Here is a 13154-nt window from a genome sequence, read left to right on the forward strand (position 1 = left end):
GGAGGGGTGGGTAGGAGGGGGAAAAGGGCCAGCTGCACACCCTGTGGTTGCTTGGCCAGCATCTATTCTCTCCAACCTTTTTATTAGTAGAACCTCAATTTGTTTTGGAGAGAAATGCCTTCAGCTAAAAGGCTCGCCTCCCTGGGCTGACCTCGCAGCTAGGAGTGGCATGTGACCAGAACCTGGTCAATAAAATTTAGATGGCATTCGCTGGGTGGAATTTCTGGGAAACGTGTCTAAAAGGGGCAGAGACTCAGCTGGTATATGTGGGGTCTGTTTTTGGTTTTTGCCTTTTATCTACAGCCCTTCCCCCTTTCTCCTACCTGGAACTAGGACTCAATGTCTGGGGCTGGAGCAGCCGTCGTGTGACCATGAGGTGGAATGCCACACGAGAGGAAGGGGGGAGCTGCGATTCAAATGGGGTTGGGCTCTTGAGGACAACTACCAGCCTCGGGATTTCATGTTCGCAAGAAAAACAAAGCACAGTGCAGTTAGGTCATGTCAGTTGGGGTTTTGTCAGGACTCTGAATTCTTCACCCAGAGAGGCGAGGGGGCTCAAGTTTGGAATAAGAGGACACTGCAACAAGAAAGGCCAAGCCGCCTCCCCCAGCCAGTGGCCTCCCACCCAAGGAGGACTTGGCTGCCCACCCTGAGCCGAGAGCCTTCCCGGGACGTGGATGGAGCCGCCAGCTCCCGAGGACCACCCCCCGGAACATCCTCTCCCCAGAAGAGTCATTTCACACTTGGCCAACCCACTCCTTCCAGCACAGAAACCTGGGCTACGTGGGCGACTGCAATTTTTCAACTTGGAAGGAAGCGTGGCTTTCAGGCTTCCAGCTTCTCTTTGAATCACTGATTTCCATCTGTCATAGCGACTTAAGCCAATATTCTGAGAGAGGAAACAGCCCAAATGGAGAGGCTGCCGGTCACAAGATAATCTGAGAGGAAGAAGCAGAATGAAGACACCTTTGGCAACCGGGTTGGACAGGCCCGTGAAGTATGGCCTCGGTGTTGGGACACCCCTGGGGACACACGGCCGCTGGCGGCCTAGAGAAGGGGACTCCGTCAGCAGAGTCCCCATAGGGACAGGACAGGCCAGTCGGACTGACCCGCCGCCCTAAAACCACTAAGATTTAAAACAAAGTAACAAAATCAATTGTGAAAAAGCACTAAGTATCTGACAAGACGGGAAGAAATTACTGGGATGAGCGTGAAGAACAGTGGAGATCTGGGAGATGAATCCAGGACTTGCTTTTTCCCTGGAGGATGTTCTGAACTCTGTGGACTTGGGGGCACAGGGGGAAGGAAGTCAGAGGGCCAGACGGACCCCCGTGTGGGGCACACAGCCTCTGGGAGGCCTGGGGAATGGCGCAGACAAAGACCCTGCCCGTCCAGGCCTCCAATGAGGCCACAACTCCGTGTTTCCTGACGATGACCAGCACGCAGCAAACACACCAGGACACTCGAGAGAACAGAGACAGGCTTCAGACGGGCACTGCCGGGTTGTGGGTCCTCACGCTGCCCTCGGATCAAAGAGGCCCTCAATCCCCTCTCCTAACATCACCCAGCAAGCGGGACTCCACAGTGCGCAGTGGAGAAATCCCCCGTCACCTGCCCGTCACCTGCCCGTCACCTGCCGGGCTCTAGGTGGTGTCCTTCCAGTGCCCGTGACCTTGGGGTTGGGGGGATGAGGGGTGGCAACGGTGGCCCCGGCTTCCCTCTTTCCTTCCCCTATGAGAACTTGGGCTGATTTAACGTGCCTGATTATTAATTCTGATGATTACAAAGAGGAGATTAAAGCGAGAGCCCCTGGTTCGCCTTCGAAGATAACGTCCCTCCCAGCTTCAGTTTAGCCACTCTCTCCAAACACAACGGCTAATTTCATTACAGACAGGTCTTTTAAGATTCCCTGGGGACCCAAAGCAATAACATATTGTCAATAGTGGGAAGGCGGACTGCCCTTCTGAAACTATGAAGCCATGAATATTTCGCAGGACGTGGCAATACCTGTAAAATATATTCGCGCTGAGACTAATCTGGTATTTGATGAATCTTCATACATAATACTCCTGTTCAACTAATATGAATATTTATGGGGCCAAAGCCTGGGAGATAAGCGATGACTGGAAACATCTGGCGAAATGCCTTTCCTAGCTCCTTCACTTTGTAAAGCACATGGGCCGTGGAATGTCCCTCGGCCAGCTCTTGGGCCAACCTGCCCCAAATTTGGGCCTGATCACTGCTGGGGAGAGGGTACGGGGGACATTTGGGCATCCTGTCCCTTCAGTGGTGACCTGGCTCTGAGCGAAGCTGCCCAAGGATGTCAGGGTGGCTAGGGCCCGACCTTCCCCACGCCCACCGCATCGGGCTCCGGTCCCGACGGCAGAATCTCCCGGGAAATGCTTGTCCCGTAGGCCAGCCCCGCTCTGGGGGTCACAGGCAGGAGGAGACCTCAGAGCCCACACTCAGGTCCCCAGGGAGCCGAGAGTCCGGGCAGCCCAGAGAGTGAGGCTGGCTCTGTGCCCCTAGCCCCACTGGACAGGTACAGAGGGCCCGGCCCCACCCTGGGCCTAGCTGCTGACATCCTGGGGCAGGGGCTGCCCGCCTTACTCAGGCCAGAGCCCCAGGACCTCGTGCATAGTAGGTGCGAATGAATGAATGAATGAAGGCACATATGCACGAACGAAGGGGCCGCTGCAGGGCGCCCACCGAAGGAAACGGAACTGGAGCCAGGGGTGTTGCCCCCACGCTCCGTCTGCAGAGAGTGTCCTTCCAGACAAAGAATGACGGACGAGCGTAAGAGCTCACGCTGACCCTGAGGATGCAGAGCGCCCCACGGCGTGGGACCCCCGGCTCAGTCAGCTTGGGCTTCGTAACCAGCACCACGGACAGGGGGCCTAACAGCAGACATCTGTTTCTCACGGTTCTGGAGGCTGGAAGTCCAGATCAAGACAGCGATTTGGTTCCTGATGAGAACCCTCTCCCTGCCCTGCGGATGGCGGCCCCCCTGCTACGTCCTCAGGGGTCCCTTCCTCGGCGTGTGCACGCAGAGAGAATGAGATCCCCGACCTCCTCTTCTTACGAGGCCACTAATCCCATCATGGGGGCCATGCTTATGACCTCATCTCCCCCAACCACATCCCAGAGGCCCCACCTCCTGACACCAGCCCACTGGGATTAGGGCTCCAACGTAGGAATCTGGGGGACACAGACATTGAGTCCATTGCATTCCACCACTGGCCCCCCAAATTCATATCCTTCTCTCACGCAAAATACACTCAGTCCTTCCCAACACCCCCAAAGCCTTAATCCGCGCTGGCGTCAACTAGGAAGTCTCAGCTCAAGGGCTTCCCTAAATGTACATCAGCCACTCGCGTCCCCTCAGACCCGAGCCCCTGGACAGCTGTGGCGCCGGCTCTCCAGGACCCAGAGCCGGGCCGGGGCCGAGTCCGACGCCTCGTTTTGCTCCTGGTCTAACCCCCCCTCCCCCCCAAATCAAGCTGGAATGTGTTTGAGTTGGAGGCTGGAGCCAAGCCACCAAGATTCAAACCCCACCTTCGCCCACGTCCTAACTTCAGGTGAGACGCTCAGCCTTCGCGTGCCTCCCTCGGGTGAAGGGGGCAGAGCCCCCATCCCAGGGCTGCTGTGGGGCTGGACGAGGTGGCGCGCGTGACACTCAGCACGACGGGCGCTCGGGTCGTTTGTCCTCCTGGCGACACACGGTCGAACGGCTCCTGACACAGGGGCTGTTCGCATTTCCCCGCCCTTTGGGTTTCTCTCCCCCACGTTTAGCATCCCAGCCACTCCCACCGAGACAGGAGAGTCATGGGCCCACCGTCAAGTGCCTTTGAGAAGACCCGCGGGCAGAGCGGCGCAGGCGCAGCCAGGCGTGGGCAGGTACGGCGACCACGGTTACGTGGCGCGGGCGGAGGCGGGAACGGAGGGCTGGGCGAGGCTGCGGTAGGCAGACCAGCTCCTGCTGGGGGATGGCCTGCAGGCTCCAATCTGCAGAACCGCTGCGAGCCGGGCTGGCTGCCGAGTCAGGACAGATCAGACCGGCAGTGGCTGTCCCCGACCCACCCTCAGAATCGCCCTCGACGGCTCCAAGTTCACTGAACACAGCTCTGTGGCCTCCTGGCTCCTCGCTAGCGCTGGGATGAAGTGAGACCAGGAAGAGGGCTGGGGACCTGTGGTACCCACCGGCCCGAGGGATTCCCTCTAATCCCCAGAGGCCGCTCCAGCCGCAGGGCCCCAGGTCGGGGGCAGAGTCCTGGGCCCGGAAGAGCTGCCTTTCCGGAGGGAGGTGGGGTGCAGCGTGAAGACACCTGCCCTAAGTGGCGCTGACTGAGGACCAGCAGGTCCCTGCTTCTTGGGTCCTTCTGACCCCACAGGCCACCAGGTCAGTAACAGAGATGCTAGCCCTTCCAGCAGTGGAGGGACCTTGGAGGCGAGGAGGTGAAGGCCTAGAGCTTAGCAGTTGACTTCCGCGGGTCTCAGAGCCACATGAATTTTCTCTGGGTAGCTCTCTGGGCACACTCGCTCCCAGCTGCCAGGAGTCTGCTCTGACATCTGCAGCCCCGGAGGGAGCACGTGCCTCACAGCCCTGTTCGCGGGGGCAGCAAGGGCTTCCTGCAGCCCCAGGCAGTGCCCAGCGCCCTTTGACTGTGCCACAGGGCGGGGCCGCCCTTACACCAGGGCCACGCCGGATACGAGGCTGTCTTCCTCACACCTGCGCCAGGCCAGCTGTTCATCTCCACAAGGGCGCGCAGGGCCCCCGCCTTCCTGGCCCTCTGTCCTCCTCCAGCCATGCCAGATGCCCGTCCCCCTTCCTCACTGCTTGGCTTTGCACCCTCTATGGGGTCTCCTCCCATATTCATTCATCCATAATCCATCCACCTCCCCACCCATCCCCCTGTCCACTCAAACATCCTCCCTCCCTCCCTCCCTCCCCCCAACCATAAATCCATCCACCCGTCCAGTGGACATTTATTGAGAAACTCTTATGTCGGGCGCCATGCTAGCCGTCTGTCCCAATTCCGCCTCATTTCAATTCTTTTCCTTCCACTGTCTTTGTTCACGTTTCTGAGGACCTGTTATGTGTCAGGCACTTTCACACGCATCATCTTGTCTAATCGCCTCAAGATCCTTTCATGGGGCTTCCCTGGTGGCGCAGTGGGTGAGAGTCCGCCTGCCGATGCAGGGGACGCGGGTTCGTGCCCCGGTCCGGGAGGATCCCACATGCCGCGGAGCGGCTGGGCCCGTGAGCCATGGCCGCTGAGCCTGCGCGTCCGGAGCCTGTGCTCCGCAACGGGAGAGGCCGCAACAGTGAGAGGCCCGCGTACCGCAAAAAAAAAAAAAAAAAAAAAAAAAAAATCCTTTCATGGAAGGATGATCACCCTCCCCATTTCACAGATGGGAAAACCGTGGCTCAGCGAGAGGAACTGACCTGCCACGGTCTCCCAGTTGGGGTTTGGGTCATCTATCCAACTCCAGTGTGCAGCTCCAAACTCCTCTCCTTCCAGGAAGCCCTCCTGACCTTCAACACAGCCCATCAACACCGTGCTTTCTTGTCACTCACACTCACTGCCTTAGAGAACAGAGAATGCCAGGCAGTTGCCTCCCCGCCACCTGGCTGTAAACTCTCAGAGGAAGGCACCCAGGCCCTGAGCTGTGGGCACCCCGTCCTGTGCTCTGCAAGCAGCCAGAGCTGGTTCTGTGAATAAAGTGTGAACTGGATGAAACCACCTCCCTGATCCCCACTCCCCAACTTCCCGTGGATGCCTGGGGGCCATGCGTTTTTCTGCAGGGGTGGGGCTGCGTCAGAAAGGGACCCACAGGGCTGGCGGAGTCGGTGGGGGGAAGGTCAGGGGACTGTGGACAAGCGGAAAAGAGAGCTGGAGCTCAGCCAAGTCAGCTGAGCGAGACCCACGCGCCAGGCATCGCCCAAGAGCTCACGTGCTTCCCTCACTTACTTCTCACGGTGACACCGGGAGATAATCAGTATTTCATCCCATTTTACAGGTGAAGAAACTGAGAGCGAGGCCGTGAAGGAAGCTGCCCGAGGCTGCAGGGAGCAGGGCTGCTTCCCCGGGTGGTCTGGCTCTGCGGCCACATTTCAGCTGCAAAGCTCTGCCCCACCGAGGAAGATAAGATTTCCTCCTTCCCTGCGTCCACTGCTAAGAGCTCAAGCACACAGAATATTAACACATTTTCCACAGTCCGCTCACATGGTGTGAAAATAGCCCCTTGCATAACCCAGGCACTTTCTGCTACTTTCTTTCTCTGAAATGGAATCGAGGCTTGCTGGGTCTCAGATGCAGGCAGCGCCCAGAGCTGGCTTTGACTGGACTACATCCTGTTAAAAGTACAAGCAGTCCTTTTCGCTGTAGCCGGAGGCATAAGCCCTCACCACCGAGCTGACCGGGCTGATGTCTTTCCCAGTCCATCCCCAGGGAGGCGGTCCAGGGCAGGGACCCTGGCGCCAGTGTGCCGGGGTCCAAATCCCAGCACTACTCTCCCCCCTGGGACGTCAGCCCCGAGAGGCAGGAACCCGTGGCTCAGTGACTCCTGACTCGGCATCAGGGACACGTGAGGAGTGAACAACACACGGATGAAAGAGCTTTTCCATCATTCCAGAGAGGGAGAGCTTCCGCCTGCAGGGGAGTTTCCCAGGACCCCTCTCGCCGTGAATCGGCCTTGCCCCTCCCTCCTTTGACACCTGGCCAGCCTCCCTTCAAGGGTACCTGTGCTTTTTGAGAGCAGAACAGAGAAGCTGACCAAACTGTTCCAAGACCTGGATCCCATCTGGGAATGTCCTCAGTGGGACATCGGACATGGAAATGGATAGAGACTTTTTTTTGTCGAGTTTCCAGCCAACGAAGGATAAGCTGTCCTTCCAGAATACGGTGCCGAAACTTTGAAATGTGCAGATTGCTGAGCTGAACCGTAAATGCAATCACTTAGCCCCGGCACACTCCCGAGGCGGGATCCCCGCCTGCATGAATTATTCCTAGAAGCGCTGCCCGCTGGCTCTGCAGACAGAAGTCTGCGGGTAGAGCCAGCCCGGGTGAGGTCCGCTCCTCCCAAGGGAACTACGTGCGGGGTGTTTATCTCAGGGTGAAGCACCCCTGCCTCTCGTCCCCTGAAAACGCCGAGGCCCAGGTCTGCACAGCGCTAACCTCTGTGACCGGAAGTGGCCTCGGTCGTCCTGACTCACCAGTGGTCAGTTGGGGTCAGAGCCAGACCAGCAGGCAGAGGATCACAGGCAAAGAAGAGGAAAAAAAGCAAAACCGACGCGCTCTTAATCTTCTCAGGGTGAGTGAAATGTAATTGCAGGCAGCTCCGGCGGAGGAGAAGGGAAGAGGTGATTCTCGTCAAACACCCCGCCGGCCGCGGCTGTGGGAGGCCTGGGCTCCAGTTGGGCGCACCGAGTATTTTCTCACTTTCTGTAGTAAATCAGCAACAGTGGGGGAGATGTGAGACGGATGCAGGGGGATAAGGCCACTCCATTAATGGCCCGGAGCGGGGGGAAGGGCCAGCCAGTTAAATGCTGCCACTTTGAAGCAAGACCTGCCAGGACCCGTGATTAAACCCCGAACAGACGGCAGCTGTTCCTTCAGCCGCGGTGGCTCTGACTGCTGGGATGGGCGAGGCAGGACATTTTAGTTCGTAAAGCAGGTTCAGGGAGGATGGAGGTGGATGAACTCAAGCTGGAAAGGCCCCGGAGCCAGCGGGGAGCTCCTCCTGGAATTAAAACTCACGATGAACAGGGGAAGCTTTGTGATGAAATGCGCGTGCCCTACAGGTGGAGTGTGGTCTTCAGAACGGAGCTACTCACGCACAGAAGGGCTCGGAAACCCCTCCTGAGAAGCCGGCTCTCAGGGGTGGGCGGGCCGGCACAGGAGTGCCACGGGGGCAAGGGGTGGTCCAGTGAGGCGGCCGGCCCCCCCGGCCTCAAGAACCTTCCATGCGCTTCTCAGACTCCCACCCAGCCCCTTCTCCACCACGCTCTCCTGCAGGCTCCACCCAAGGGTGTCATTCATGCTTTGGTCGCGTAAACGGTGCGACGAGGCGCCCCCTCCTCCTGGTGCCACAGTCTGAGGCACCTGCTGCCCTCATGTGGCTTGTGCTCTCGTGTGACGTCTGAATCCCCGTCGCAGGTGGGGAAACCTCGGACGCCTCCCCAGATTCGGCTTCTCAGCTGTGGCATCTGCCTACCGCCGAAGCAGGCACGGGGAAGACGGCTGCACGAGGAGACACTTGCTCCCTCTGTGGCCCGAGAGTCCAAGGGGACGCACTCTCTCCACCCTTCTGCTTCTCACCTTCCCCCGGGGGCCTCCCGGCCCCAGCTCCTACAGACTTCGATTATTAAAACTCACGGCGCTCAGACTCTTGGTAGGATTTCAGCTTCCCGATCTGAAACCTGGGCCCCGCCACAGCGGAGGCAGCCTCGGGGACACACGCCCCTTGGCAACATGACAGCCCAGCTCCGCACTCTTCCCACCCCCTTCCTCCATGCCCGCACCCCCGTACCATCCCCTCTGCTGCTCTGATGCAGACCCGGGCTTCCCAAAGTGTGGGGTCGGAACCCTGGCAGGACCGGCACGCAGGATAGGATCGTTGGCAGAAAATGAACGCGGTGTTAAGCAGCATCGACTCGCGCCGTGCGACTTATCGCCTTTTAAAGTCTGTCTCGATCTCCCGATTTCTTCGAGGAGAAAGTCTTGGTTTCATGCCAATATATCCCTCATACGCGAGAATCTCCCTTTTAACAAGGAGAGGGCAGGCCTCTGGCTCAGCGCCTCTGGTGACAGCTGCGTCACGCTGGAATTAAAGGGCGTGATTTTGTTTTCATCGCATTCATTCACGCAGTCCCCTCCTGCTTATGGGTACAGTGGTGATTTGCAAGTGTCTTTTCAAATAAATTTATTCTAAACAAAAACAATTGTTTAGAGAAAGATCCGCTCACTCGCTCATCCAACAGATATTTATGGGGCGCTAACTATAGGCAGGGTGCCTCCCTAGACCCTGGGCATGTAGAGTTGTGAATAAAACAGACAAAAATTCCCGCCCTGAGATGAATAGCAGAACAGGTGTTGTGCACAAGTCTGGTAAAACAGTACCAGTCTTACGTGAATGTGTCTAGTTTGAGAGACAGCAGGGCCAGCAAGTACCTCTTCCCAGTGGAGGGCAAGTGACGTTGGCAGGGCTGGCGGGAGGGGACCTGCACCTGAGATGTCCAAGGCCATTGCCCGGTAGAGCGCAATTGGACCTTCTGTTATTTTAACTTGAACTTTTAATAGGTGCAGAAATGTAGATAATTCTGAAGCAATTACGCTTTTAGCAGCTGCCATCACTAACTTTCTAAACAACCTGGGGCAAGTCCTGCTGTCTCACTGGCCCTCAGCTTTTCCATCTGTACAATGGGCCCATGGCGTTGACTTCTAACTGTAATGGCTTTGACCTCTGACTGTAAAGCACTTGGGCTGGGGTGGGTCTGGTTAGAGGGAATTAACGCACACGTGTCTGAATTTTTAAAACCAACCAGCCAACCCAAATGGAAACCCTCCCATCCCATCCCCAGCTTGAATTCAGCCTCTGCTCCTAAGGGGTCATAAGAAGGCAGAAGGGCTTGAACATACGATCAACTGAATGGGACTCTCTTTCCCTTCTCACTGAGCTTAGAGGTTCTCCAATTCCACTTTGGAAAGACTCGCTGTGCCAGTTGCAGGCAACGGAACCAGGGATGCTGTATTTTATGTGCAATTTAAGATATTCAGAAGGATGATTTCTGTCTATAAACGTTTTTTCTTGCCTTGAGCACTGAATTTAGAAGCAAACTCTCGTGTACATACAGGACGTGACTACACTGCATTTCCTTAAAGAATATTTTCCCCCGGGTCCTGTGAATTGGAATCTACACACACCGCTTAATAAGCCTTTGCTGAGGTCGACAAGACATCTCGAGTAAAGGTCACTGGACCGGCTAAAGAAAGGGTGTGGGGAGAGCTGGGGAGAATACCCTGCCTCTGGGCCCTGCTCCCGGGGACAGCCTTTCCTTCCCACCAGCTCCTTCAAGCCGGGAGAGGTATTTCTAGAAAGCAGTCAAAGCAAAGGAAAGATAAGCAATAAATCAATTTTGTTTGGGTTTCTCCCTCTCCTTTCTAAACTCTGCTGAATTAGTGTCGAGTAGAAACTCCAGGAATCCATTTCATATTTCTTGGATCTAAAACACAACAGACAGCAAAGGGCAGCGGCTGCAAAGGGCAGCTGCAAAGGGCAGCGGCTCGCCTCTTCCAGGAAGCACTCTCTTTGCCGTGCTTCAACACCCTTAACACGGGAGTCGGTGCCGGTTTGAAGGCGTGAGCACTGCTCTCACACAGCTTCCTGTGGACCAAGGTCAGCCCCACGCCTGCACTGTCCTATCCTTAGCGACCGACCTGGGGTGAGGGCTAGATTGGGGCTCTCTTGTCATTTCCAGGAACAAATACTGAATGACCCCTGGGTAAGATGCTATGCTAGGCACATGGCCTAAGAGAGGGATGCAAGGCGGATTCATCAAAGAGAGTGGGGTTGGGGGGAGTGGACAGAGGGACAGAACGGTTGGAGGAAGGGGTGGGTAAAGAAAGGAGAAGGAGGGCTTCCCTGGTGGCGCAGTGGTTGAGAGTCCGCCTGCCGATGCAGGGGACACGGGTTCGTGCCCCGGTCCGGGAAGATCCCACATGCCGCGGAGCGGCTGGGCCCGTGAGCCATGGCCGCTGAGCCTGCGCGTCCGGAGCCTGTGCTCCGCAACAGGAGAGGCCACGACAGTGAGAGGCCCGCGTACCGCAAAAAAAAAAGAGAAAAAAAGAAAGGAGAAGGAGAGAGGGACATTGATGACGAGGAAGAGACTTGCTGAAGGGAAGAGGGAGGAAAGATTTTAAAAAGAAGAAAGGAGAAAGGGTGGGAGGAGGGGGAAGAGGGAAGCGAGGGGAAGGGAGAGAGGAAGGAGGGAGAAGCCGGGAGACAGGAGAGGGAGAGGCTGGGGTGGGCCTGGGGATAACACTCCACTTTCCCGAGACCCTTCATCATCTCCCATCAGTGTCGGGAAAGTCTGTCGAAGGTCTTGGCTTTTTCTGCCTCCAAGAATCCTGGTCCCTTCGCTCTCGGTGCTGAGCTGGCCGTCATGATGTGACAACCCGACACGCTGCCAGTGTTTTTATAGAATCCTCTGGCTTCCCCATAAAACAGACCATAACACCCTGGCAAGGACACTTCAATAAAGCTGTGTGCTATTACTGGGGCCGCCGCCTTCCCGGAGACGAATCACTGCCGGAATGGCCAAATGGCAGTTGAACCAAACTGTTCTGCCCTCGTGGCTTCAGCTGAGCAGGAGAGATCAGAAAAGCCACGGAGCCCACCAAAAGTACCTCCAGAGAAAAACCAGGAGTTCGGGGGTGGTGAGAAGGTGCTTGGGAAGCCAGAGGACGCTCTGCCTTCCCCGAGCAGGTGGGCACGGCTGCGGACAACTCCTGCGTCCCTGGCGTCACCCAGCCTCAGGTTCAGAGCCGCTGCTCCGAGGCCAGCTGGGCCTCCAGAAGCAAATCCTGAGATGACCCTCACGTCGGGCGGGCGCCACGCAGAACAGGCCCTGCCTGTGCAAGCTGGCTCCCAGACAGCTCCTGCCGGAGCCTGTCACTGACGCTGCCTGAGGGGTGTTGCTGGGTCTGCTGATGCAGAAACCGGAATAGCACAGGACAGGGGAGCTCGCGAGTGAGGTAAGCACTAACTTTCCTCCTTCCTCCTCGTACCTCGGCACCGAGTGAACCGACGGGGGAGCAGTCGCTTTCTTCTGCTCCGCTGCATATCCCCAAGTGGAAAAGTACTCCCCCCCCTCCCCTCACCCTCCTTGACTCCCACTCTGACTCTCAGGGTGACCCACACCTGCTTGGGATGAAACAAGGCGCCCACCTCCAGGAGCTGGGCTTCCTGGAGAAGCTTCCAAGGACTCCCGGGTCCATCTGGGTAACTAAGACCTGCCAAGCCCCTGCTAGGCCCTGGAGTCTCTCCATCCACGAGCCACGGGCTCACGGCCTCAGACGTGGCCCACGACTCTGTGGAGGGAGCCCCGAGCATCCCCAGGACAGGGGGCTGAACGGGCCCAGTGGCCGGGGGTACCTTTCTCCACCAACATTTAAAGGACACCTCTGAAGGGCAGTGTCACCACCCCACCTCTCTGCACTTCCTCCCCGAGGGAGGGGAGTGAGTCCGGGCTAAGCCCCGATGCGCCACATCTCCCGGGGCATCACAGCTCTTGTCCTGGGCACCGCCTGCTCTTAACGCAGGTCCTACAACCTCTAGAAGTTCTCTCACATCCCCTCGGGGGACAAGGCGGATTCCCCTCATGTGTGCTGGGGGGGAGGGGGGACGGTACGCAAGGGTCCACTGGGCGAGTGAATGCGTGAGTGGCCAAGCAGGCCAGTGCCCTCTGCCACAAGGAGCCTTCATCGCTTTTGGCCTCCTGCCTAATTCCCTGCCAAGAGACAGGAGTTCGACCCCAGCCCTAGTTGGCCATCGGGCCCCTGGGGTCCTCAGAGGTTTTAGCGGTCGTGCGCAGTGCCGCGTCCCAAGCACGGGGACGCTTCCCCCCTGCCCAGCGCCTCTGTCCCGAGCGGGGCGCTGGCTCGGCTCACCGTTCAGCTGGGTGTAGACCACCTCCTCCAGGTGGTCGAGGCGTTGCAGGATGGCCTCGCGCTCCGCCAGCGCGCCCACCGTGGCGTGCCGGCTGCGCACCCGGCGGTCGGCGCTGCGCACGATCTGCACCGGCCCCTCTGAGCGGTCCTGCAGGCGGCAGTACACCGAGAAGAGGATGATGCCCACGAACACCAGGATGTTGACCGTCAGCAAAGTTTTGATCTTCCTGGCCACCGCCATGAACGCGGCTGGAAGCTGGGGGCTGCCTCACCCGCGGGGCATCCCCGTGGGCCCGGCGGCCGCAGGAGCCTCCGTCTGGCCCGCTGCTTCGGGGACCATGAGCCAGCCCGGCTTGCCGCGGGCTGGGGGCTGCGGACCCGCTGCGCGCTCTGCCGCCTGTCCCCGGGAGCTGTCCCTTCAGTACCGCCCGCGCCGGCTCAGCACGCCCCTCCGCCTCCCGGGTTCCCCACGCGCAGGGGCTG

General features: G+C 58.2%; 1 protein-coding gene across 1 annotated transcript in view; it reads right to left on the reverse strand.

Annotated features, from left to right (window-relative positions):
* Nucleotides 1-12912, reverse strand: part of GALNT9 (polypeptide N-acetylgalactosaminyltransferase 9) — a gene marked incomplete at its 5' end in the record, with an annotated part of 92350 nt that extends 79438 nt beyond the window's left edge. The window contains one exon of the mRNA XM_079942909.1: nt 12672-12912. Coding sequence (XP_079799035.1) covers nt 12672-12912 — 241 coding nt within the window. The remainder of the gene's footprint in view (nt 1-12671) is intronic.
* Nucleotides 12913-13154: the final 242 nt, after the last annotated feature.

Source organism: Stenella coeruleoalba (genome assembly GCF_951394435.1).
Source record: "Stenella coeruleoalba genome assembly, chromosome: 14".
NCBI lineage: Eukaryota > Metazoa > Chordata > Mammalia > Artiodactyla > Delphinidae > Stenella > Stenella coeruleoalba.